At 33.8% G+C, this 25,810-nt stretch overlaps 1 protein-coding gene across 7 annotated transcripts in view; it reads right to left on the reverse strand.

Annotated features, from left to right (window-relative positions):
* CNTLN (centlein) overlaps nt 1–25,810 on the reverse strand; it is a 236,875-nt gene that overhangs the window by 147,470 nt on the left and 63,595 nt on the right. For all 7 annotated transcript variants that reach the window (XM_037494596.2, XM_037494597.2, XM_054689416.1 and 4 more), the window contains exons 6-8: nt 22,392–22,525; nt 17,181–17,343; nt 7,163–7,357 (exon numbers count right to left, since the gene is read on the reverse strand). In XM_037494596.2, the coding sequence (XP_037350493.1) occupies nt 7,163–7,357; nt 17,181–17,343; nt 22,392–22,525 (492 nt within the window). The remainder of the gene's footprint in view (nt 1–7,162; nt 7,358–17,180; nt 17,344–22,391; nt 22,526–25,810) is intronic.

A 25,810-nucleotide genomic window follows, 5' to 3' on the forward strand; every position in this document is an offset into this window, starting at 1 on the left:
TTCATAGAGACTTTAAAAAAACATACAAAATATCACAAATGTGAATGAAGCAGTATAAATAGTTGGAAACTCACGAGGTGTCAAAAGCTTAAATATTTGAGGTTAAATTTATCACCATTTGTGATATTCATTTATCAGGTTCCTTAACATGAAAAAATGTTATCTGTAAGAAATTTATAACCAACTCATTCTTCATGGTGAAATATTAGAATTGCTTTTACAATTCAGAACAAGGACAAACCACTCTCAGAACATCTATTGAAATTTATATGGTAACTATATAAAAATTGGTATATTATATCAGGATTTTTAAGGAAAAAATAAGAATTTACAGAATGTCTATACATAAAGCCACATGGAATCTACATAAATTATTAGAATTAATATGAGATTAGCAAGGTGGCTGGATATAAGATAAATACTTTACAATGAACTATAATTATACATGTAAGAAACAAATGTTATAAAAGCTAAAACAGAACTAAAATTTATTCAGAATCTAGTAAAAGACATTTGATGTTGTACTAAAGAAACATAAGATTTCTATGAATAAATACAAATTTATTTCTAAAAAAAAATTAAAGAAGACCTAAATTGAAGGAAATATAGTATATTCAGGAATAAATAAAAAGATTTAGAGTGATAAGGATGTCAGTTCTCTTCAAATTAATTTCACAATATTTTTCTGTGACTTGATAAGAGTTCAAAATATAATACTGAAAAGGAAAGGATCAACAATATCCAAACACTGTTGAAGAAGAGCAAGGTGAGAGACCTGTCATATCTGATGAAAGACATTAGAATTCTAAATCAGTGCCTGGAAGTTGAAAATCCAAATGCCCATCACCGGACTGTTACGTAAGTAAAAAATTATTTTAAGCCACAGAGAATTTGGGTTTATATAAAACAGAAATTGAGGGCCTCCCCTGGTGGCACAGCAGTTGAGCGCTGGGCTACAAAGCTGTCCGCAGCCTCTGCAGCGCTGGTTCAATACCCAGGCGCTGGTGAGGGTCCCACATGGCGCGACAGCCCTCTCTTGCCGCGCCCACTGCTCTCCTCAGCAATGTATTTCGTCAGTCTGCCTGTTCTGTTCCCCGCTCTGGCTCTGGTGAATTCTCTCACCCTCCCGTGCTTCTGATTGTACCCAGAGCTTGTATGAATAAATAAATAAATCTTTAAAAAACAAACAAAAAAAAAAACAGAAATTAACTTTATATTAAATAATAATAAAAGATTGATGTCTAAAATAAAGAACTTCAACAAAGACAAATGCACTAACAGAAAAATGGGTAGAAGACAAAAAACAGGTATTTTACCATAACACATATATAAGATATTCAAATTCATTAGAAATCAAATGAAAAATGAACACAAAATGAGATACTCTATTTAAGAATGTAACTAAAAAGTGTATACTCTGAAACAGAATTATGGCAGTACTTTTTAAAAAAGATTAAATTATTTATGCATAGAAGAACAAGGGTGTAGACCAGAGGCACCAGGGGTGAGAGCATTCACCAGAGACAGAGTGGGGAGCAGAACAGGCAGATCTACTGAAATACACTGCTAAGGGGAGCAGTGGTTGAGAAAGGAGAGGTGTGCTAGGGATAGAACTCAGGACGCAGCAGTGATAGGGTGATAACATTGAGACTTAACCCCTAAGTCACCAAGAAGGCCCAGTTATGGTAGTATTACAGCAAACATTTGGCATTTTCTTACAAGCCTGAACACTTGCACATCAATAACAGGCAATGTCACCCTTAGCAATCTATCACAGACAACGCCTTGCACACATGCATCAGGAGACATGTTTTAAAGTATTCATAGCAGCAGTATATAAAAATTCTTACAGCTTAAAATATGAACATAAAAATACCCATTGACAAAAGAATAACGATATTAAAGCTCATTCATATACAAACTGGAAAAAAGAATTATACTAGACTCAACGGCAAAAAGTTGTCTAACAAAAATAAAGTTTAAATAAAACACATTTGTAGAACTGGATATAAAGGATGGTATTTTTAAGATTTAAATGAGAAGCAATACTAAAAAATTAAGGAAACATAGTTTAAACAAACAGTAATTAATAAACACAATATCCAAGAGACTGATTATCATTACAGAAAAAGATGGAATCATAGAGTATCAGTGATAGTTACAGGTGGGTACATGGATATTAATGTTTGCAAATTTCAAAATATTTAGTGAATTTTTTTTTTGAGAAAGAAAGAGAGGAAACAAAAACAAACAAGCATATAGATATAAAGTTTACAACTCCAGTTTTGTGATGTAATGTTAGCCACACAAAATGAATTTCATTTACAGATAAATCAGTAAATTTAAACCTTAGGTTTCTCTCGAGTCATAAACTGCAAGATATTCCTCCAAGACAAGAAACAGTATGAAAAAGATAAACAGTCTCTCTGAGATCTCATTCTGTATCATTCAGAATTCAGCTAGTTAAGAGCAGGGTGCTAAGAAATCAAAGGTCATAGGTTTCAATCCCACATGAACCAATTAGTTTTGCCCTTTTCCATGATACAGACTGTCAGTCAGCTCACCAATAATTCTGATTATAAGTAAGATCAGGGAAAGGAGAAGATAAATCATCACCAATGTGGGGAAAATCAAACTTCAAACTTATTAACAAGCTAACAGAAGTACTTTCTTCTATATATTAAGAGCTTACATTTATAACTCAAAATGCCCACCATGCGTTGTTCTTATACAATCTTCACAAAATTTCTGAGGTAGATACTGTTATAATACCCACTTCACAAATGATAAAACTGAGACTTAGAGAAATTTATTGTCTGGGGTAATATAGATAAGAGAGCCAGACTAGAGAATTTATGTTCTTATCTAGCTCTCTGTAAATATAACTCACAATCTATTATAATATTTAATAAACATCAATTATATATCTAAATAATACATGAATGAATTAAATGATTGGTGAGTGGCAGGACAGATGGATGCAAAGGTGGTTCTAGTTGGACTGAACACTAAAAAAGCTAATAGTAGCCTCATGGTAAAGGACAGGTTGCTAACTGAAAGAAATCTTACCTATTTCTTTCCACTTCCATTACTATTTCCCTAAATCAGGATGTCTACTTCTCTATCAATGTCAGAGTAATACAGCAAGAATATACAGAGCATTTTTGAAAAGGAATAAAATGCTTCACATTATCCTCATTTCAAGAACCACTATACAGCAACATATATGAGTGAGTATTTTTCTGGACTCAATTCTATTTTACTATCTGGCCATCCTGATAGTAATACTATTCTATTTTGACATTTCTATTTTGGTAAATACGTCTCAAAATCAAGTAGTATAAGTCTTCTAACTTTTTTCTTCATGAAACTTGATTTTGCTTTTTTAGGTTCTTTACATTTCTCTCTAAGTTTCAGAATTGTCTTCTATGTCTTTAAATAAATTAAAGCCTCCTGGAGGGCCTCCCTGGTGGCACAAGGGGTTAAGCACAGCTCTGTGAAGCTGTCCGCAGCCTCTGCAGCATGAATTCGATCCCGGCCTGCCAGGGAGCTACCCACATGGCACAGCAGACCTCTCCTGACTCACCAGCTCCTCCCCTCAGCAGTGTACTTAAGTCTATCTGCCTGTTCTGTTCCCCAATCTGTCTCCAGTGAATCCTCTTACCTCCCGCACCTCTGGTCTATACCCCAGTTCTTGTATGCATAAATAAATAATACTAAAAATTTAAGGAAACATAGTTTAAACAAACAATAATTAATAAACACAATATTCAAGAGACTGACTATCATTACAGAAAAAGATGGAATCATATCATAGAGGCAACTAGCTTTGTAAATTGATGATCTTGCAACACCAGTAAATTTACGTACTAATTCTAGGATTATTACCATAGATTAAATAGGGCTTTTATACAGATACCCATATGGTCTGTAAGTAAAATATTTACTTGTTTATTTCTAATGGTATAATTTGTTTCTTCCTTTATTGAATGAGCAGAAACTCCAGTACAATGCTAAATACATCTGACTTGCTACTTATCTTAGAAAGTTAATTATTAAGCAAGAGATAATGTCATATACAACTCCTATGATGAAATGAAAAAGAACTAACCCCTGAAGCTGATTATAGAACTGAAGAATCCAATGGGGTTAAAGAGGAAGGGAGAGATCAGAGTGGAGAGCAAGCATGCAGACTGAGGTGTGGACTATGTGCGCTTTGGTGGAAGGTGCGTTATGGTAGCAACACATGAAGCGGGGGCCCTCTAATCCCAAAATACAAACAGTGATGTAAACCAACATTACCTCAATAAAAATTTTTTAAAAAGAATGTGTGGGGGTGGGGAGAGGATACTGCAATTCATTTTGGGATACCAGCATAATTTTATATCAAAATATAACAAGAAACATTCAAAAAAGAAAAAGTACAACCCAATTATCCCATTTAGATAGACAGATAGACAGATGCAAAGATCCAAAGCAAATTATAAACAAATAAATTCAGCAATATATGAAAATAATAAAACTGCAATGAAATTAGGTTTATTTCAGGGGACAAAAGGGGGATTATGCATTAGGTTGAGCTGTAAAACTGGTTACTGTCTGGGGAAAAATAAATAAATTAAAATGTATCCTTACATTTTACTAAGCACAAAACATAATTCTAAATAAATTGTGAGTAAATAACCAAAGCCCTGGAACTTTTATGAGGAACACAGAGGTGCAAATCTTTCTTTATGGGTGGGTATGGAATGACTTCTTGCGTGAGATACTAAAGCACTAACTGTAAAAAATATTTTTTCCAAATTCAACATTTCTTTTAATCAAATGACACCCTAAGGAAAATGAAAAGACAAAAGGCACACACTGATATATTTGCCAACATTTAACTTACTGTCAAGACCACATAAAGAATGGCTACAAATAAATAAGAAGAAACACATAATAGAAGAATGGATAAAGAATATTAAATGATAAACTCATGCCATTCACAGCGACATGGATGGAGCTGGAAGGGATTATGCTCAGTGAAATAAGCCAGAAGGAAGAAGAAAAATATCAGATGGCTTCACCTATAGGGTGAATATAGGGGAACCAAATAAGAGATTAGGAAAAAAAATAATATAATAAATAAAAAAAATTGTTGACAACTATAAATCAGAGACATTCTGCAGGGGAGGAGGAGGAGGGTTCAAAACAAGAGAGAGAAGAGTACAAGGGACTTTGGTGATGGTGCACAGGTGGTAATTTTATGGGAACTACACCTGAGAGGAGAAATCATACATTTCACAAAAATAAAAAATTATGTAAATATATATAAATAAATTAAAATAAAAATAAGGAATATTAAAAGACATTTTGCAGCGGAAAGCACATACTTGTCTAGTGACCATCTGAAGAAATGCTTTACCAGTGATATGAATATGAAATGAAAACTAAATTATTTTAGACTATTTCAGTTGTCAACAACTTAAGAATGACACCAAGTATTGAGGAGAATGGGAAACAATGAGATCTTTTATGCACTACTTATGGCAGTAAATATGAAGAAAACTAGTTTGAAAAATTAGCTATCAGAACTTTGTGAAAGCAGTAATTTCACATCCTAAACCCATGATTTCCATTTCTAGATATATAATTCACAAAAATGCATGTACACGTACAAAAAATAATGCACAAAATGTTTATCAGGGTATTATTCATAATAGCAAAAAATTAGAGTATCCAAAATAGCCATCTATAAATGAATGTACAAGAAGTTATGAGACAATAGGCTACTTTCAACCAGTAAAAAACAAATAGTTATACCAAACAATAAAGATGAATCTTAAAACCACTGTGATGAGTAAAAATTGCCAACCCTCAGCCAAAAATGCATTATGATATATTTTTATAAATGATAAAACTAAATATTATTTTCTTATAAATTTGTGATAAAAACTAAAAGAAATCAAAATGATAAATATTTTAATAGTAAACTCTGGTGAAAAAAATCAGGGTACAAAGTAAGGGAGGAACACAGAAATAGATGAAATTTACTAGCAATGTTCTATTCTTCGGTTAGTGTAACCACAGGTGTTTATTACAATAATAAAGTTAAAATAAATAAAATAGCCCTATGCATGTAAATTACACTGTGTCATTATATACATTTTAAGATTAATCCAATTTTGTGCAACTAATGTCCAAAAGGCACAATATAAAACAATACAAATCTAAACATTTTTGTCTTAAAGTATCAGTTGTTAGTAAGACAAAATATGCTGGACTCAAAATTACTGTTAAAGAATCATTAATATACATGTACATACCCAACTATCTGCCTGCACTAATTCTGTTTCTATAATGAACTAAGAAATTCTAAAATTTAAAATGCTTTGGGCCTTAAAAAAACAATTAAATGTACAGGAATAAGCTACTTTTTACAATATATTTATAGCTAAAGTTACCTTAAAGATTACTTAAAAGTGCCACTAAATATTTTCTATATGCCTAGGGTTGCACTTGACATGCATTATCTCATTAATTCTCACAAAATTCTATGACATAAATACCATTAATGTGAACATATTTTTTATGCAGAAACTGACCAGCAGGGTTAAAATGTGTTCAAGTTCATGATGCTCACACATAGAGATGTAGTCTGATCCCACATTTATTTTGATCCTAAACCTGCACATATATCTATACATTCATACTACCTCAGTATCATAGAAAATGGATAGAAAGGTTAACTCAACTATCCAAAATCACAGATCAAGTTAGCCGCAGATTTGGAACTAAAAGATACCAAGTAGCATGCACCAGGCATTATGGCAAGTACATTATGAGACTTCTTATTCAATGCTCTATTCATTCTAGCTATTTCCATTCCTTTACCTCATTCAAATGGAATGTTTGACGTTGAAATGGTATGATCTATCAATTTGTTCTTAAGTATAACAGCCAGAAGATTGAGCAAATAGCTATTTAAGATATATCCTGTACTTCTACCCATTTCTATTGAATCCATATTGTATATATTTGTCTACCAAGAGTATAAAAATAGTAAAAGGCAAAACTATCTTGTACTACTATATTCTAACACATGCACATTTAAATTTTTGTTTTAGCAGATGATTTGTACACTACTGCCCCAAGCAACATTCATAGAAATGTCTCTCACCTGTTCTGAACGATCTGAATCACTTTCTTGCGGTAAAGGCCGGGGTGTTCTTTGTGACTCCTGAATCTTTTCTTTCAATTTAGAATTTTCTTGCTGTTGCTGAAATAGCTGGTCCTGAAGACTAACAACACTTTGCCGGAGCATAGCTTCATTTGATTTTGTGGTTTCAAAACAAATATGTAACTCATTGTAAAGCTGTTTCAAAAAATATATCCAAATTTATTAGTAACGAATAATGTAGTGATACCTGTATATGTATATACATATATAAACGTGTATAAATATATATATACATGTGTATAAATATATACATACATGTACACATATATAGTACGGCATAGGCCTTACCCTCAAATTATTTTAATAGTCCAAAGGGAAGAAACAAGATATAAATTTATGAAAAATTAAATAATACAATTATCAGTACAATACTACAATTGATGTTAAAAAGACAATAAATATTGGTGAGTGTCGTAAATAAAAGTATGCTATATTTCTAAAGAAAATGAAAACACTCTTAACTAGATATATTTAATTTTGAAGGGTTTCATGAAAAATTATAGGAATTAAATGAAAACAAATCCATTCTAAAGATTGCATAAATGTGAAAAAATTACATATGATGATAGGAAAGGACAGAATGGGAGCATATGATATATCAACCTAATTGCAATTAATATATACACCTGACAGTTAAAAATAAAAATCAAGAGTCTTTTATTTATACTTAATTAAATTTGAATGAGATATTCTCATTTAACATGAATTATAATCTACTTCTAAAGTAGGGGCAGAAGGAAAGTAAAAGTCAAGCAGTAAGATTATAGAGAGAATGTAGAGTACTGAATATAGGAAGATGGATTTGTTCCTGCAACCAGCAGGATATCACTGAAGACCTTGAACAAAGGGTGATAAAATAAAAACTCTGAATACATAATAGATAATTTAAAATTTAACTCAAAGCAACATGCACTAAATTTAATAAAACGAGTTATTAAAACTGTGAGAGCATATGGTATGTAAGAGGCAACATATAGTCATACATGTTTAAAAATGGCATTCCTCCAATACTCATGAACTTACTTTGTGATGAAAATTCTAACATATGATGATTAAATGAGGCACAATTCAATTTGTGATAACATATTTACACAAATAACCCATATTTTTATTTGTTGATGATACTGGGGAAGTGACCCCAAAATTAAGATCTACTTACTCATTGTTATGTTGTATAAATATAGCTAATGCTGAAATCTTTTTTTTTTTTTTTTTTTTTTACATTTTATTTTATTTCATTTTATTTATAGAGGCATGTTTTTATTTATTTATTTATTTGTTTGTTTGTTTTTGTTTATACATGCACTGGGTACAGTCAGAAGCACGGGAGGGTGAGAGAATTCACCAGAGCCAGAGCAGGGAGCAGAGCAGGCAGAAGGACCGAAGTACAATGCTGAGGGGAGCAGCGGGCGGCAGGAGAGGTCTGCGCGCCATGTGGGACCCTCCTCCGGTGGCCGGGGAGCAGCTGGGGATCGAACCGGTGCCGCAGAGGTCGCGGACAGCTTCACAACCCAGCGCTCAACCGCTGCGCCACCGGGGAGGCCCCTAATGCTGAAATCTTATAACAAAAGCAACATCCCAAAAGGAATAATCTCAAAATTATGTAGCAATACACTAGGATTTTAGGTCTGTTCATCCAATTGAAGACAGAAAAGATCTTCCACTAACTGGCCTTATCTCGTGGGAAGATAATTATGCAAAAGATGACAGAGCATTTTATGCATGCTACACTTTAATTTTTGTAAATTTAAAATAATAAAAGCTTGTAAAACTTGTCCTTAATGTTTTTTTCTCAACATACAGCTTGCCATAAAAGCAAGACCTTTCAGATCACTTCTCTGACATGTATTATCTCAATATATTTTTTGTTTTCCATAATACCTCTATATTATTATAGATACTTAAAAAACATTTCACTTAACAGCCAAGAACAAGTAATTTTTTATAAAGGAAGGGTTGACTACATGATTTATAAAGTACTTATGAAGGATTTCAGGACATAGATTTGAATTCCCTTCCAATTACCTTTATGGCAGGGTGTATGTCCAATGTCCTTTCCATAGCTGATATCATCAGATATTCTAGGAAGGAAGAAAGAGTAGGAACCTGACAGCTTTGAGAAACAATGACAAAGTCAGAGGGGGTCTTATAGTGATCTACCTGTGCTGTGTTACTGCTTTCCTGACTGAAAGTAGAAATGAAAGAACAAAATCTGAAAACAGAACCTAACATGACTAGAAAGATCTGAAGCTAGGATGTATGAAGTTCTGCCTAATAGCAATCTATTCAATTGAAAGTTTATTTAAGTACTTTCTCTTTATTTGTAAACTTCATTAATACCAGTTTTTACCCACTCAACACAAATTAATCTCTTTGAAGAAAAATAATAGAAAATAACAATATAATAGAATTTATCATTTCAAATATTGGAGAATCTCATAAAGGTTTTGACAAGGAAAACCTCAGTTTCCCTTCCATTGTGCAATATACAGGTATGATGAAAACATGAGGTCAGGACTCCAAATTATTGGCCATTAGTGACAAGGGTGTGGTACATTTTTCTCTTTGGTATCATGTCTTGGGATCATCTTTCACAATAAGCCCATTCATTCAAAGAAGATGTTTCTATCTCAATATCTCTTTTCTGGCATCTTCTCTCCCACTTCTTCCTTGCTTCCCTGAAAATGAAGACTAACAGCTGTCTTCTTATGTTCTATACTCTGCTCTCTGCCATGAAGTGTATGCAGCTGTAACTTCTCAACAGAACCTGCCCTGAACATACCTGATGTGACGTGCTGTGTAACTCTAGACATGGATACAAACACTATCTTTCTCTAAAATATGAATGCTTCTAAGAAGCAGATGAAAAAAGAACTTAGAAAGCAAGAAACATGATCTAGACCAGGCCTGATCATGGGATTTACACAAATTCTCTTATTCTTTAATTCTTATTCCAACCATACACGTCCTACTTGCCTGTTTGATGGCCAACTGGACTACACTTATTAAATACCAATAAGACAACTCAGTTGTGAGCTTAGAGTAAAAGAACCAAAGACAACCCTGCATCCATTTTTAGTTCTTGTCTCAGTCTACCAAATGGCTTAAAAAGCCTTCAACGAGGTTAAATCTAATTTCATTTCTGAAGGGTTTGGTTAGTCTCAGAAAGATTTAGGGTGTTCCAGTCACCTGGCTAGACACCATCTCATTCTCATCATTAATAACAGTAGATTTGAGTTAAAAAAATTAGGTAATATTAAATATTAGGTAATATTAAAATTAGGTCAATTAGGTAATATTATTTCAAATATTGGAGAATCTCATGAAGATTGATAAGGTTTTGACAAGGAAAACCTCAAAGTTTCCCTCCCATTGTCCAATATGTAGGTATGATGTAAATGTGAGGTCATGAAAAGTAATATTATAAAGTGAGTAAATTAGTTAATATTAAAAATTCATTCATCTACATTGGCCTAGGCACTTTTTTTCCCTATCAGAATTGCAATCACAATTTCTTCCAGCAGTTTTCAAAGAGGCTCTTTTCTGTACAATTTCTTTCTTCTAATACAAGTCTAAGCCTTTTCCAAAAAGATGTTCTGGCATCGAGATCATAATCTTTTGTAAGATTTCTAGCTATAAAAATAATTAATCATACAACTCTCCTTTACACTTTAGAAGTCACAATCATTATAATATATAAGCTCTTTTTTATGCTTACCATTCTTCATGCTATTTTTTGTTGAAGAAATTAAAGTAAACTAAGAGGAACTGCAGGGGACACAAAGCAAGTGATCTCCAGAAACAGGATCCTAAACCCCAATCCTTTTAATATTCAGAAGCTTAGATTAATGTATTCTTTTTCTCCTATTTTGATTAGTGTTGAGGAACAACATATTATACTTACCTTAACAATTCTGGAAATGTCTATGCTTTGTGATACCATGATGAATACTTCAATAATAAAATTTTCCATATTTAGTAAAAAAGTATACTATTTGTGGCTCTGATTGAGTCACTAAATTCTACAAGTGAAAATTCCATCTGTTTATTGCAGAAAAATAAGGTAAAACTCTGATTTAACATGAAGCTGAGACTAAAAGTATGCATAAGCTAACTCCTTATTTCTCTGGATTGATTTTAGCTCATGTCATGTAATTATCATTAAATAGAACAAAAGGTAATAATAGACATACATTTTCCTCCCTCCTCATTTTATTCATCCTACCACTGTGGAATTGTTTTTAACCTTTCCAAATAATGAAATGGGTATTATGATATAAAGAAACTGCAAAAAGTGAGAAAAGTAGGGGGCAAGTGAAAAAAAAGTGGAGAGGAGCAATGAAAGAAAAACAGAAACTCCACTGAAAACAGTAAATTAAGAAGACCTACCCCTTAAAGAAGTTTAGTAAGAATTGGAGAGAAATTATTAACATACTTAATCAACTCACCTGAGTCTTACAACTAAGCTCTAGTTTTTATTTTGAATCAATAACAGTAATCTATATGAAAGCATACTTGGAAATTTTAATTTTAAAGTAAATATACAAATCACTGCTTCATGGACTATCAAATTATTCAAATTTATTGGAAAAATCTAGAAAAATACATATGGAAAAGGAATAAAGACAAATATTAAGTAAAATATTCTAGTATTAGAATAACTTGATGTAAATGGACTTTGGAATCATGAACAGTAACACACTGTGTATACATGTACAATAAAACAGTGTGATCATACCTAAATTTAAAAATCCTGAACTCTGCAACTAATCCATTTTCTGGGGGTAAAAAGGTCTAATATAAAATCTGCAACAGGTGAGAAAGTTAAAATTGTAAAGCTATGACAAAATAAACCAAATCTGTACAACCAGTAGAATCAATGCCTGTGGGTTCTCCACAAACTATGGAGACATGCTAGGCTGCACTTATATCAAAAGGAATGCATTTAACTTAGATATTGTGACAATTTCTAACATCAAAAGTTATTGAGCAGTTAAAGAATTGTGTGATGAGAATGAATAATTTAAGTTTACACACTTTAAGGAATCCATTTATTTCATATATATCTGAACTACATAATGGGCTTCATAATAGGAGATTAAGCATGTGATTCTGGGTTCAAGATTTGAATTCCACCACTTGGTATCCGTTTGACTTTAAATAACACTCTTAAGTGTCAATAACGATTTATAAAATAGAGATAATCTATCATCGAGGTTGGTGTGAGAGTTAATGAGGCAGAGGCCTTTTTCCCAAAGAAAAACACTCCTTATACAGTAAGCTTAGTAAGCAGAAAATTTTCACATTCTTATCTTCAGGTATTATTGTGCTTCAACTAGAAGGCTGTTCCACTTGTATGGAATTCAGTCTTAATTCACTCCAGAAACATTTACTCACTCACATAGTTAAAATTTAAATGGATTAGTATATTTAAATTAAGATAGAAATATTTTTCTGCAAAGTTTAAAAACACATAATTAAAATAAAGACCTATGATTTTTAAGTTGTACTATCCAAAGTGGAATATCATTGTACTTAACTCCTTAAGGTTCAATAATTTAAAATTTATTCATGTGGTAGGCCACATTCTACAGTAGGCAGGTCTCTTTCAGAATTAACCTTATTAAGGTTAATTAATTAACATTATTCAATAATTTAAAACAAGACTTTCTTTACATAGGAACTAATTAAGTGTAAACTGCACACTACTGATATGATATTACCAGCTTTCATAAAGGAACTATCTCCTAAGTGTGTATATGTGTACTGTGTGCAAAATCAATGTTCTCTAATGAATACTAGTAATCTAAATTCACAACAAAATATGTTTATTTTAGTTTTACTTAAAATAGTAAACATTTTAAGCAGCATTTGGATTAGTCCTAGAAAATGGTTAAATTATGATTTCAAAAACATGTCATGATATTGTTTCAAAATGAAGTGAAGCCCAAGATGCTAGCGTATTTACAAGTATGCTAAAAGCATTTAAAAAAACTGAGAGGAGAAGAAATATTCAAAATGTTAACCATATTTGCCTCTGGAACACAGAATCGTAAAAGGTGTTTTTCTGTGATTTTATGAATAAATACTGACACAAAGATTACCAAAGAAAAATTAATTGTAATTTCTACTAACTACAGGTAAACTTCATAAAGTATAAATAAATAATCAAGGACTTTTGAGTTGAACCTAGTTGAATATACTAATTAAAACCATATGAACAGGGGCCTCCCCTGGTGGCGCAGCAGTTGAGTGCTAGGCTGAGAAGCTGCGCACAGCCTCAGCAGCACCGGTTTGATCCCCGGCTGCTGGGTAAGGGTGCCACATGGCGCGCAGACCTCTTCTGCCACCCACTGCTCCCCTCAGCAGTGTACTTCGTCACTCTGCCTGTTCTGCTCTCCACTCTGGCTCTGGTGAATTCTCTCACCCTCCCGCACTTCTGACTGTACCCAATGCTTGTATGAATAAATAAATAAATCTTTAAAAAAAAAACATATGAACAACTATAAGGCTCTAAAATAACATCAAAATTAAAATACTACAATGAAAATGACAATTTCAAAATGAGTATTAAGCTCAAAATCAAGTGATATTACTTCCCCAACCCAAAAAAGATAACTTTTGAGAAACAAATGAAAGGAAAGAGGAATTCAAACTGGAGAAAAGGAGAGAACAACATAAGGAACATTTAGCCAGTTCTTTAAATCAGAAGATTTCATAAACACAATGTAGTCCCATCATAGCTGATATATAAAAATTATTGGAGGTGATAATCATAATCCTAGGGGAATGATATGTGACATTTCAAAAAATATCCCAGATTTAAGTTGTTATGGTAAGTTCCCCAAAAAGGAGTATATAAGGTCTACCTCTTCAAATTTACTAAGACAATGACTGGAAAATTTATAATTTAAGTTCACATAGAAGAATTATAATGAATTATATCACTTCATGGAACAGTGTCTTTTTTTAAAAAAAAAACTTAGCTTAGGTATAAAGTTCCACTTATGTTCCTACATGTCCCTCTAAATATACTCATATCATCCATACTCCTATTAAATCTGTAATCAATTAGATTTTAAGCTGTTTTAGATGTTAAGAATAAAGGAAATAAAACAGCTATGTATATAAATGGCATAACAGCTTTTTGGCAGAAGTGAAAAGATCTTATGATTAAAGAATACACCTGCTATATTCAAGGGATAGTGTGGCCATGGTGAAAGACTAAGAAGAAGAGAAGGTAAAGATAAGATCAAAGAAATAACATACAGAGCCAGATGGTACAGAGTCTCATAGATTGTGATAAGAACTAAGGCTTCTACTTTTAGTGAGACAGTAAACCAATGGAGGGTTTGAAGGAGTAACTTGATTTGACTTACTAAGTTTTAGCAAGAACATCCTGGCAACTATGTTGAGAATGGACTAAAATTGGTAAACTCAAAGTATGAAACCAGTGTAAAAACTTAGGAAACATATGATAGAGCTTTGAACAAAATGACAGTAGGGGTGATGGGAAAAGTAATCCTGGATAGGTATTGCAGGCATGGCAGACAGTAGCTTGGCTTTGAACATGTGAAGTTTGAGATCACTATCAAGCATCCAGGTCAAGAGATATTTAAGCAGATATTTAAGATATACTCTTTCCTAGGTTTCCAGGGAAGGGGCAAAAACTTGATTGAAATGGGTACAAAAAAGAACTGGAGAAGAAAACTTTTAAAAGAGTTACATTCACTTTTAAAAGGGGTATTGCTAGAAATGGATAAAAGAGGTAAAGGAAGGAAAGAGAAGGAATATAGTGGGATCAATGTATAGTGCTTGTTGTTATTTTTTTCTTTCTCATATTGGCAACCTAACAACATGTTTGTGTGTGGTTAGGAATGACTGAGTTGGGAAAAACTGATTTAGTGGAAGAGATGGGGAACACTTTCTTCTGCAAATAAGTTTTAAGTAAAAATGGGAATACATTAATAATCATCAAATTAATTGTGGTAAACATATTCTACACATAAACACATCCTTGATGGAGATCAGGAGGAGGGGCACGAGAGCAACAGCTCCTTGCACTGTCATGGAAACAGAGTTCCAAGGTACATTATTTGAAAACAAGCTAAAGAACACAAGTAAAAGGAATTGATTTGTAATATGAATGTATGTACACTGTACACATACACACACAAACAGCATCTAATGCATGGAAACATTTAGAATTACTACTCTCATAATTACCCATGGGAGCAATGAAATAAACTGGAGTCAGTAGAAGGGAAATCAAATCCGTTAGACTTTCATTACCAATACTTCTACATAATTTTTCTATTAAATTTCCACAGTGAAGTATTCATGAAATTTTTATATATTAAAAGGAAAATAGTTTTGAAATATTCTGTTCTATAGAAATTCTAGGATACAATCAAGTATTAAGAGTGTTTATTTCTGGGACAAAAGTTTCAGGTAGGAGGTCAGAGACTTATTTTATTTGCTTAATCCACTTTTGTATTACCTGAAAATTTATCACAAGCATGAATTACTTGGGTAATAATCATTGTAAATATATGAGTTTTCAGTTGTTTGACGTGATACAGAATCTAGAAAAATTCTCACATAGATTATTAAAAAGGTGGTTGCTCTCTACAGAGGCAGCTAAGGAAATCAAACAAAAAGCAGAATTAAAGCTGAAACATTGTCTTCGTTTTAATTTAAGCAAGATGGAAAAAGAATCTTAACACAAAATTGAGAGAGGAAACGATAAGAAAAACATTTTCTTTTTCTTTCTTCTACTAAGTTCTTTCTTGCTAACAAAGAGGAAACACAGAAAAAGAAAGAAAAGGTTTATGATCTTTAATAATGAGCAACACTAAAGACATATAAACTGTCATGGGTAAGGGAATTTTAAGCAAAAATTAAGAAAGGACGAGAAACGTTTGAGTTAAAATAGGTTAAGTGAAAAAGAAAAAAAATACTAATTAATGTTCAATTTTTCAAGTCATTTTAGCAACGGCATCTGGTTTTGAAATAAAAGCATACTGGGCAATCCCACCATATAAAATAAAAATATGGAGCTGCCATCGCCAATTTGGAAGCACAGGTGCTACCACTGTCCTTGGGAATTCCATGATTGGAGGGAAACTCGAAAGGACAAACACTATTCCAAAGCACTCTCCAAAAGTGTGGGTTTAAAATTTACTTAATAGTTACTCATTTCACGTTAAATACAGATATTTGGTTTTTATGGTATTTTTTTCAGGAGAAGACTACGTCTAAACACAAAAAAAAAAGCCCAAAATTTTAAGGATAATATTGATAATATAATTAATATTAAACTTTTCAAGGCTAATTGCTTTTCCAACTATTAAAACAACATCAATCTTAGGGTTGATTTAATTTATATAAACTAAATTAATTATATAAATAATAGTATATTTCACAAAACATAAAAGAAATTCAATAAAGTTCTTTTTTAATTACCAGCTATAAATATTGCTGACAAATCAGTCAGTATACCTAAATAGCTAGATGAGCCTTCTTGGAGCCTCCTAAAATAACTGTAAAGTAAAATGACCATTTAAAAGAACCACAAGATAAAGAGAAAAATCCTTGGGAAATATTGATCCTGAAGATCTCATCAGCACACCTATTTGTGTAGATCTGCAGATAAAATACTGCACAAATAGTGCTTTAGGTCTTAGACTCAGACAAAAAAATTCTTGTAAAATAGACTAGTTTCATTCCCTAAACTCTTTCTGGCTTGGCTGCTACATTTCCTATATGTTTCATGGTACATATCAAAATTACAACTTATAAAAATAATACCAAAATGAGTCATGCATTTTTTTTTAATTTTTAAGAAACATATATAAAGGGGCATAATAAAGGAAGGTTGAAATTTGAAAACACTGAATTCTGTTTTTATAAATTCATACATATAAATTTACATTTCTACAACAGAAAAAAAGCATACTTTTTGATATGATATACTTTCAGCTGTGTGAACATCTTCCTGATTCCTCAGTACTTTTTGTGTGTCCAAATTCAGAACCTGAAGCTGTTGGATCAGCTCTGCTTGCTGTGCTGTATGTGCACTGTTCTGTTTGTAAAGATTTTGCAGCTCCTGCAACTCTTTCCTGTGCAAAGAAAGCAATAAAAAGAGAGAAGCATGAATAAAGATCATCTCAGTTAAATAATTGTGTTCATCTAAGATTATAGATTGGCTTCCAATTTTTTCATCTTCTATTTTTTACTACAGGCAAACATATTAATAAAAGAAATAACATATAAAGTAGTTAATATTTATCACATACACCTAGAAATTATTGATAAAGCTACTTTGACTTTTGAAGTCAAATACTTATCAATTTTCTTTTATAGCTTGATAGTAATAAAACCCGTAGATATACAGACATAGTTCCACCTTCTTATTGAAATTAAATTATACTTCAGTTCCAAAAATGGTTAAGTACTGACACCAACAATAGTTATCAGACAAGATTTCATTTTATGAATAACTATAAGAAAGTGAAAATCAAAATCAACAAAAAACTATGAACCAGAGACACTCTATGGGGGGTAGGGGCGGGAGGGGAGGGATTGGGGTCAAAATAAGGGGGATGCAATTGTATGGGGAATATAAAAATAAAATTTATAAAAAAAAAAAGATTTCATTTTACATAATACAGAAGTTTAAACACATTAAAAAGCTCATTAGGTAAATTAAGTTTTCAAAACAAAGTTTCTTACAGCACCACTGCCTTAAAGTATAACTAGTTTGTAGCTTCAAAGTCCTGGATTGGGATTCCTGTGATTCTGCTAATTCAGTTTGAGGAAAACGTTGAAGAAAAAAAGCCCAAAGGAGAGAAAGCAATGAGAGTGGAAACCAGTACTTCCAGTCCACCCAGGTAAGGAGGGGGGCAAATGAATAGCTAATTCTAATAATGATGGCATAAGTTCAAGAGTATTCATAACTCTGGGACAGAGGTTTTCTGATTCCCATGGTAGTAAATCCTGTGTGACATATAGCATATAAAGGAGGAAAAGACTTTGTCTATTCAATTTTAAGCCAAGTATTTATAAAACTATATTTCACAGATATACACTCCATAGTATATATTTTGCACTATATATAGATTTCTTTTAAAGATTTATTTTTCTTTATTTATGCATACAAAACTGGGGTGTAGGCCAGAGGTGCAGCGGCATGGGAGGATTCACCAGAGGCAGAGTGGGGAGCAGGAAAGGTGGATCCACTGAAATACACTGCTGAGAGGAAGTAAGGGGAGCAGTGGGCAAGACAGGAAAGGTCTGTTGTGCCATGTGGACCAGCAACCTGGCTGGGGATCAAACTCAGGCTGCAGTGGCCTTTGACAGCTTGATAGCTTGATAGTGCTGAAACTTTAACCACTGCACCACTGGGGAGACGACTTGGACTGTATTTTTAAATGGAACTTCCATTTTTTTTACTGCAAACTGGTAATTTATTTACATAATCTTAAAAGAAATAAAGAATAAAGAGATATACGGATAAATTGTTCAAGATAGATGAATATTATGATGGAGAAATGAGCTCTGCTTTTCAGAAGTTTATGTCAATATTCTCCAAACACAAGAACCTTCCCTGTGCCCATAGAGACACATATACATACACCATATTTGTTGCAGTCCTTTTGAGCTGCTATAACAAATTATCATAGACTGTGTAGAATACAGACAATAGAAACTGATTTGTCATAGTTCTGGAGGCTAGAAGTCAGAGATCATAATGTCAGCATGGTCAAGTAAGGGTTCTTCTCTGAGTTGTAGATTTCTGGTTGTCTTCAGGTGGTGGAAAAATTAGGGAGGTCTGTGAGTTCTCTTCTGTAAGAACATTAATGTCATAATAATGCCTGTCAAGTGCTGCAACTTTTCAGAATAACAAAGGCAAAAATTATCCAAGGAGATAGGCAACAGATGGATGACAAAAGTCTACGAGAGTATAGTTAAGATACTTCAGCCAGAAGATCTAAGTAAATGTAGCATTAAAAAGGAGACATGATCAAGACTATCATTTTCAAAAACAATTTATAGCAGTCAAATAATTTCTCTTCCAATACTAGAAGGCATTTGTTATTTCCTTAAGAGAAGGCCAGAATCAGGAGTTGGATTTCATTCAAGGGTCATGTAGAACAAAATATTGTAGCTATAATCAGAAAAACAACATGGTGGAGATATGCTCAGACTATGAATATTTTGAGGATTAAAAATCAACCTAAGGTAAGAACATATTCTTGTCTCTAATCTCATGCTGTCTTCTGGGCATACTTTCATTAAGTGGAATGGAAGCATAACCTTATACTTGGTGGTTTTCTCTCTGTCTCCCCATACCATTCTCTAAATGTTGTAAATAATTGTGGCACCTGATCAGCACCAAAGTAAGCAACAAAAACCAAGCTTACAAAACACATCTGGACCACTGGAAAACAATAAATTTGTCAATACCTCTCCTCATATAAAAGTGGGTATTTAGGGCCTCCCCTGGTGGCGCAGCGGTTGAGCGCTGGGTTGCTAGGCTGCCCACAGCCTCTGAAGCGCCAGTTTGATCCCCGGTGAGGGTCCCACAAAAAAAAAAAAAAAAAAAAAAGTGGGTATTTAAAAATCAAGATTTATTAAAAGGGAAGTACTTAGAATTTAAAAAAAGGAGAATTTATTGTGCATGCTCAGAGGAAAATCATACCTCTGAGTAACAATTACTAAGGAAATTAGAAGGTCTAAAAAAGTATAGAAATGAAGTTACTGTACCTTTATAAATCATCAATGAAAAGTCAAGATGTAAAAATGGTCATACTAAAATCTCATGAAGGTAAAGCATTTTTATTTACTGCTGTAAATACAGCACCTAACACAGTTCATGTCCTTTATTAAATAGTAGTTGGGTTGGCATTACCAATATGGCAAAATAGATTGTTCCTTGCTTCTCTCTCCCTCATAGAGGGAATAATTAACAACAAATAAGGAAGAGACAATATTAAAGTACAGGTTGAGACTGAAACATCCCCTACACCTCAGAGAACAACACAGACCTGCATTAAAAGGAATTCTGGGGAAAAGAAACATCTAAGATATGAAGGGCATATTGGGAGGAAAGTGGGTGGAGAGGGATCTACAAAGATAGCAGTATTTTGGGGGAAGGAACAGAGAGGACAGGGCTGACAAACCAATCAAAGTTTCTGAGGAAGGGAGAGTAGAGACCATGAGGAGGTCCATGCCTTTGGCCCAGATGGAGCCTAAATTGCAGGAGCAGAGATGTTCTTATGGGCTGGGACCCTAGCAAAGAGAACAACAGAAAAAATTCTCTACAGTATACTTCCTCTCACATATGCTTCAAGATCTGTACTGGTGCTGTGAAGTACACCAACAACTAATAGGCAGATGAGTCTCAAGATATGGGCTCTCAAAGAGGAAGGATAAAAGAAGGGCATTCCTCCAGGACAACTATAAAAGCATCAGGCTCCTTCTAAACCTCTCCACCTTTCTTTCTTTCTTTTTTTTTTTTAAAGATTTATTTATTTATACAAGCACTGAGTACAGTCACAAGCTCCGAAGAGTGAGAGAATTCAACAGAGCCAGAGCGGGGAACAGAACAGATAGACTGACAAAATACACTGCAAAAACACAACAGAGCAAAAACAGACAATTATAAATCAGAGACATCCTGCAGGGGAGGAGGAGGGAGAGGGATCAGAGGGAGGGAGGGAAGAGACATGGGAATGCGGTGATGGTGCAAGGGTGCACTGGTGAAAGGTGCACTGGTGCACTGGTGTAGTCTATGGGGACTACACCCGAGGGGGTGGAGGGAAGCAAATATTGTTTAAAAAAATAATAAATAAAATTTAAAAAATAAATAATAAATTAAATCATCAACAACAACAAAAAGAAATAGAGATAGTAAAAAAAATTTTATTGATAAAGTTTTCTCTATTATTTGAAAGGTTATGCTATAGAACAGAGGTAAGTTTGTCTCTGAGAGTCTCTATATAAGAAACCAAAATAAATATGAATATGGTAAAAAGACAAATTTCAACTCAACATATGAAATGATGTTCACAATTAAAGCGACATAAAATGAATAAGTACATTATTTGGAAAATGTTGAAACATATAAACTAAGAAACATATAAATGTATCATGCAAATACTAACAGCCAGATTATCTTAATGAAAAGTTAGTCTAAAAATTTCTTCTAATATTCAGAAACATTTACACTATGAGTGAATAACCTATCAGCTATAAAGTTTATACGTATCTTCATTGCTATGATATAAATTTTTTTTGAATTACCACAAGAAATTTTTGTTTGGTTAAAGGACAAATATAAATATAAAATATAAATGTTTTATATAAATTTTATATAAATTTTTATATAAATATAAATGTTTCATATATAAATGCCAATGTGAATATTATATAATACATATGTCTGTTACCCTAGAAACATTCTGCCTGACCTCTGAAATATATACATGTGAGGATAAGTAAAACTAGAGATTAATTGCACTTATACAGGTATATGATACACTTTCATTACATGATTTATTTTAATTGAAATAATAAAATATATAAAAACAAATGTAGATATGTATGTATATATGTATATATAATGTACTTAAGAGTCATTCTCTCACAATTTCTGATAAAGATTTATAAAATAAATTAATGGGTAATTTAAAATATTCCATAACAAAACACACAAGTGCATCATGTTACTTTTTCAAGTAATCTCACTTTATGGGTAGTAGTATAAAACTAATGATTTTGATATAAAAGAAATTTTTCACATTTTAAAACATACAAAAATAAAAAGTCAAATTTGTGTTTCTCAGTGGCTGTTCATGAAATGAATATTAATACATTGTTAGATATTTTACAAGGAAACAATGAATGATTGCACTGTTTTTGTTAAAAATCAAAAACAAGACTGCTGCCTTTCAACAGGTTCTACCCAGTCTTATGACATCCATGATTCTCTTGGGTAATTATTTCCAAACTGGTGCATATAATTCCAGACATTGTCAATATACATCAATTTACCGAGAAAAGACATATAGTTGTCACTTTGGGATGTTTATAAACATAAATGCTGAAGCTCTTATAATTTTTCTGCCATTTCTATAAAGTTGAATCAAAAACTGAATATACTTACCTAACCAGGGTAATATCCATATCCTTCTGGATAAGTTCAGTCTGTTTATTATTCAACTGTAATGACAGAGCATTATATTTACTCTGTGATACTTCAATTTCTTTTCTTGCTTCACTTAAGTTGTCTTCAAAGGCCTAAAATTAAAGTACTAATCATCATCATCAAATATCAAATAACTTAATAATGAAGATTGTTATATTTAACTAGTCTACAAAATGACAGTGAAAAAATTAGTAAAATTTTAAAATTCATTTTTTAATTTTCACTTAAAACATTTTAGTACAAACAGTAACTCTTGTACCACTCATAGATTAGATTTTTCAGTAGCAAAAAAAAAAAAACACACAGTTTTAGTGTTAATAAGAATTTTAAGCAAATATATTTGAACATCTATGTATAAATTTAACTATTAAAGTTATAATAAATAAATTAACATATAATAAAAGCTGTTAACTACATCAACAAAAAATAAACTCAATTACCTAAATACAAGTCAAGACAATGGCAGATATTTCACTATTTCCTCTATTTTATTTTTTTTAATTAATTTATTTATTTGCTTGCTTGTTTATACATGCACTGGGTACAGTCAGAAGCAAGGGAGGGTGAGAGAATTCACCAGAGCCAGAGAGAGGAGCAGAGCAGGCAGAAGGACCGAAGTACACTGCTGAGGGGAGCAGCAGGCGGCAGGAGAGGTCTGCGCGCCCTGTGGGACCCTCCTCTGGTGGCCGGAGAGCAGCGGGGATCAAACCGGCGCCGCAGAGGCCGCGGGCAGCTTCGCAACCCAGCGTTCAACCGCTGCGCCACAGAGGAGGCCCTATTTCCTCTATTTTAAATACAGACACATAAGTACATTCACAGAAGATGGTACTACAAAGATATCAAAATAATTTTAAAATATTTGAAATGCAGGTTATACTGAGTTCTCTATATCATGGTGAAATTTTGCTCAAAGTTCTACAAAGTTAACATTTTCCTGCTGATCATTTCTCTAAGTCTTTTTTATTTTGAAGCAATTTTAAAATGTTACATTTTCAAAATATACATAAAATTAATGTTATTTTCTTAAAGTATTAAGTATTTTATCTAAAAATAGATTATCCCACATAAAGACGAAATATTCATTACTTCCAAAAGTAATTACCAGGTTTTATTTAGGTCAAGCACTAGAAATCTATTCTACTTACCCTATCACACCAAATATTTTCACTCTGTGTAGTAGCTAGAATGATCTCTTAAAGAAAAATAATGGCATTAAGTGAAGACAGAACTATAAGTACTTCTTAAATTGCAATGTATTAAATAAGAGCAATCACAGATACATAGGTAGACAGGTAGGTGGACAGATGTAATAAAAGGAGAAAAGGAGTGAAGGAAAAGAGAGAGAGAGAGAAAGTGAGAGAATAACAAATGTTGGCTGGGATATAGATAAGTTAGAACCTGAATTGATATAAGCTCTATGGGAAACAACATGAGGGTTACTCAAAAATTAAAGATAGAATATATAATATAGCAACCCCACTCTAGATATGTATTCAATAGAATGGAAAGCAAAACCTTGAAGCAGTATTTCCACACCTGGTTCATAGCAGCACTGTTCACAATAGCCAATAAATGGAAACAACCCAAATTATTAGATGAATGGATAAAATATGCTGTATACCTATTACATGACACAAGTCTTTTTTGACTCTTCTCAAATGTTACATGGATGTATGTGCCTCATAAGCATTATTTTAAAAGAGATGAACCAGTCACAAAAAATTACCATGTGAACCCACTTAACTATCTAAAGTAGTCAAGTTCATAAATACAGAAAATAGAAATGTGATTGCCAAAGGCTTAAAGGAGGGAGAAATATGACATTGTTACTAATGAATACAGATTTACAATTCTGCAAACAGAAAAAGTTTTGGAGATCGTTTTCACAGGAATGTATCATACTTAACACTACTGAAGTGCATGCTTATAAATGGTTAAGCGGGCAATTCTTATTTTACGTGCTTTTTATTCACAATTTTTTTTTCAGATTTATTTATTTATACAAGAACCGGAGTACAGGCCAACCGATGTGCGGGAGGGTGAGAGGATTCACCAGAGACAGAGCAGGGAACAGAACAGGCAGACTGACAAAATACACTGTTGAGGGGAGCAGCGGGAGAGTCAGGAGAGGTCTGCCGTGCCATGGGGTTATCTCCCCCGTGGCCAGGATGGAACCCGCAATGCAGAGGCTGCAGACAGATTCACAGTACTGCGCTCAACTGCCTGCGCCACCAGGGGAGGCCCTATTAACAATTTTTTAAAAGAAAATTCTTACATGTGCAAGAAAAAGAGGGCGGATCAACATGGCGGCGAGGAAATGCTGCGAGTAAAATCTCCCATTAAAAAAAAGTTAATAGGGAGGAAAAGCAGCAGGTCCCAGTGAGAACTGGGACACGGAAGATAAATGGACAACTCCAGCAAACTACCCGAAGAAGAAAGTTGCCGTAAAAGAGGACTAGAAGGGAGGAAAGCTCAGAACCCTGCTACCCTCCCCCACCCACAAAGACGGCACTCTCTGACCAACAGGAAGGAGGAAAAAACAAAAAAACTAAAACAACCAATAAGAACAAACTATGCATCAAGCAGGACTGAGAGTGGAAAGGAACTATTTCAGCCACCACACCCCGTGAACTGGAGCTGTGGAGAACCCTGCAGGATTCGCTGCGGAGGTGAGCGAACTGCTCCAGGCGCCATTAGAGAAAAACAAAGACTCCTGGGGACCTACACATAGCCCCAGGACAGCCGGTAAGCTCGTGTGGAAAAGCGGCCGCTTGAAAAGGATACACGGATCGTGGCTGCTCAGGTCCCCGCGGCTGCCCAGGTCACTGCGCCTGCGAGGCCCCTTCTGGCCTGCAGTGAGAGCCCAGAGGGGGAGAGGGAACCCACCGCTGGGGCAGACCAGGCACACAGGACATGTGTCCCGCATCGCCATTTTAGAACAGGGACATGTCTTCAATAAAGACTGCCTGAAACCAGCAGAAGGCTCCCTGAGGAGCCAGAGGTGAGCTAGGAAGTTCGCCCACGCCAGGCCCCTTCTGGCCTGCAGTCAGAGCCCAGAGGGGGAGCGGAAACCCACCGCTGGGGCAGACCAGGCATGCAGGGGAGCGTGTCCCCGCATCAGCATTTTAGAACAGGGACCTTTCTTCAGTAAAGACTGCTTGAAACCGACAGATGGCTCCCGGAGGAGCCAGAGGGGAGTGGAGAAGTTCACCCAAGATGCCGGCCAGTCGCAGCAACACAGTGTCCCAGCAAATATGGCAAATTAGAAAACAGACAGTAGGGAGTAGAAGAACTACATGCAACCTAGCAATTCCTCAGGAAAAAAGCACACCACAAAAAGAAAACCACCCCCAGACTACAACGATAGTAACTTGGAA

The sequence above is a fragment of the Talpa occidentalis genome, unplaced genomic scaffold (genome assembly GCF_014898055.3).
Source record: "Talpa occidentalis isolate TD23 unplaced genomic scaffold, MPIMG_talOcc4v2.1 talOcc4.7, whole genome shotgun sequence".
NCBI lineage: Eukaryota > Metazoa > Chordata > Mammalia > Eulipotyphla > Talpidae > Talpa > Talpa occidentalis.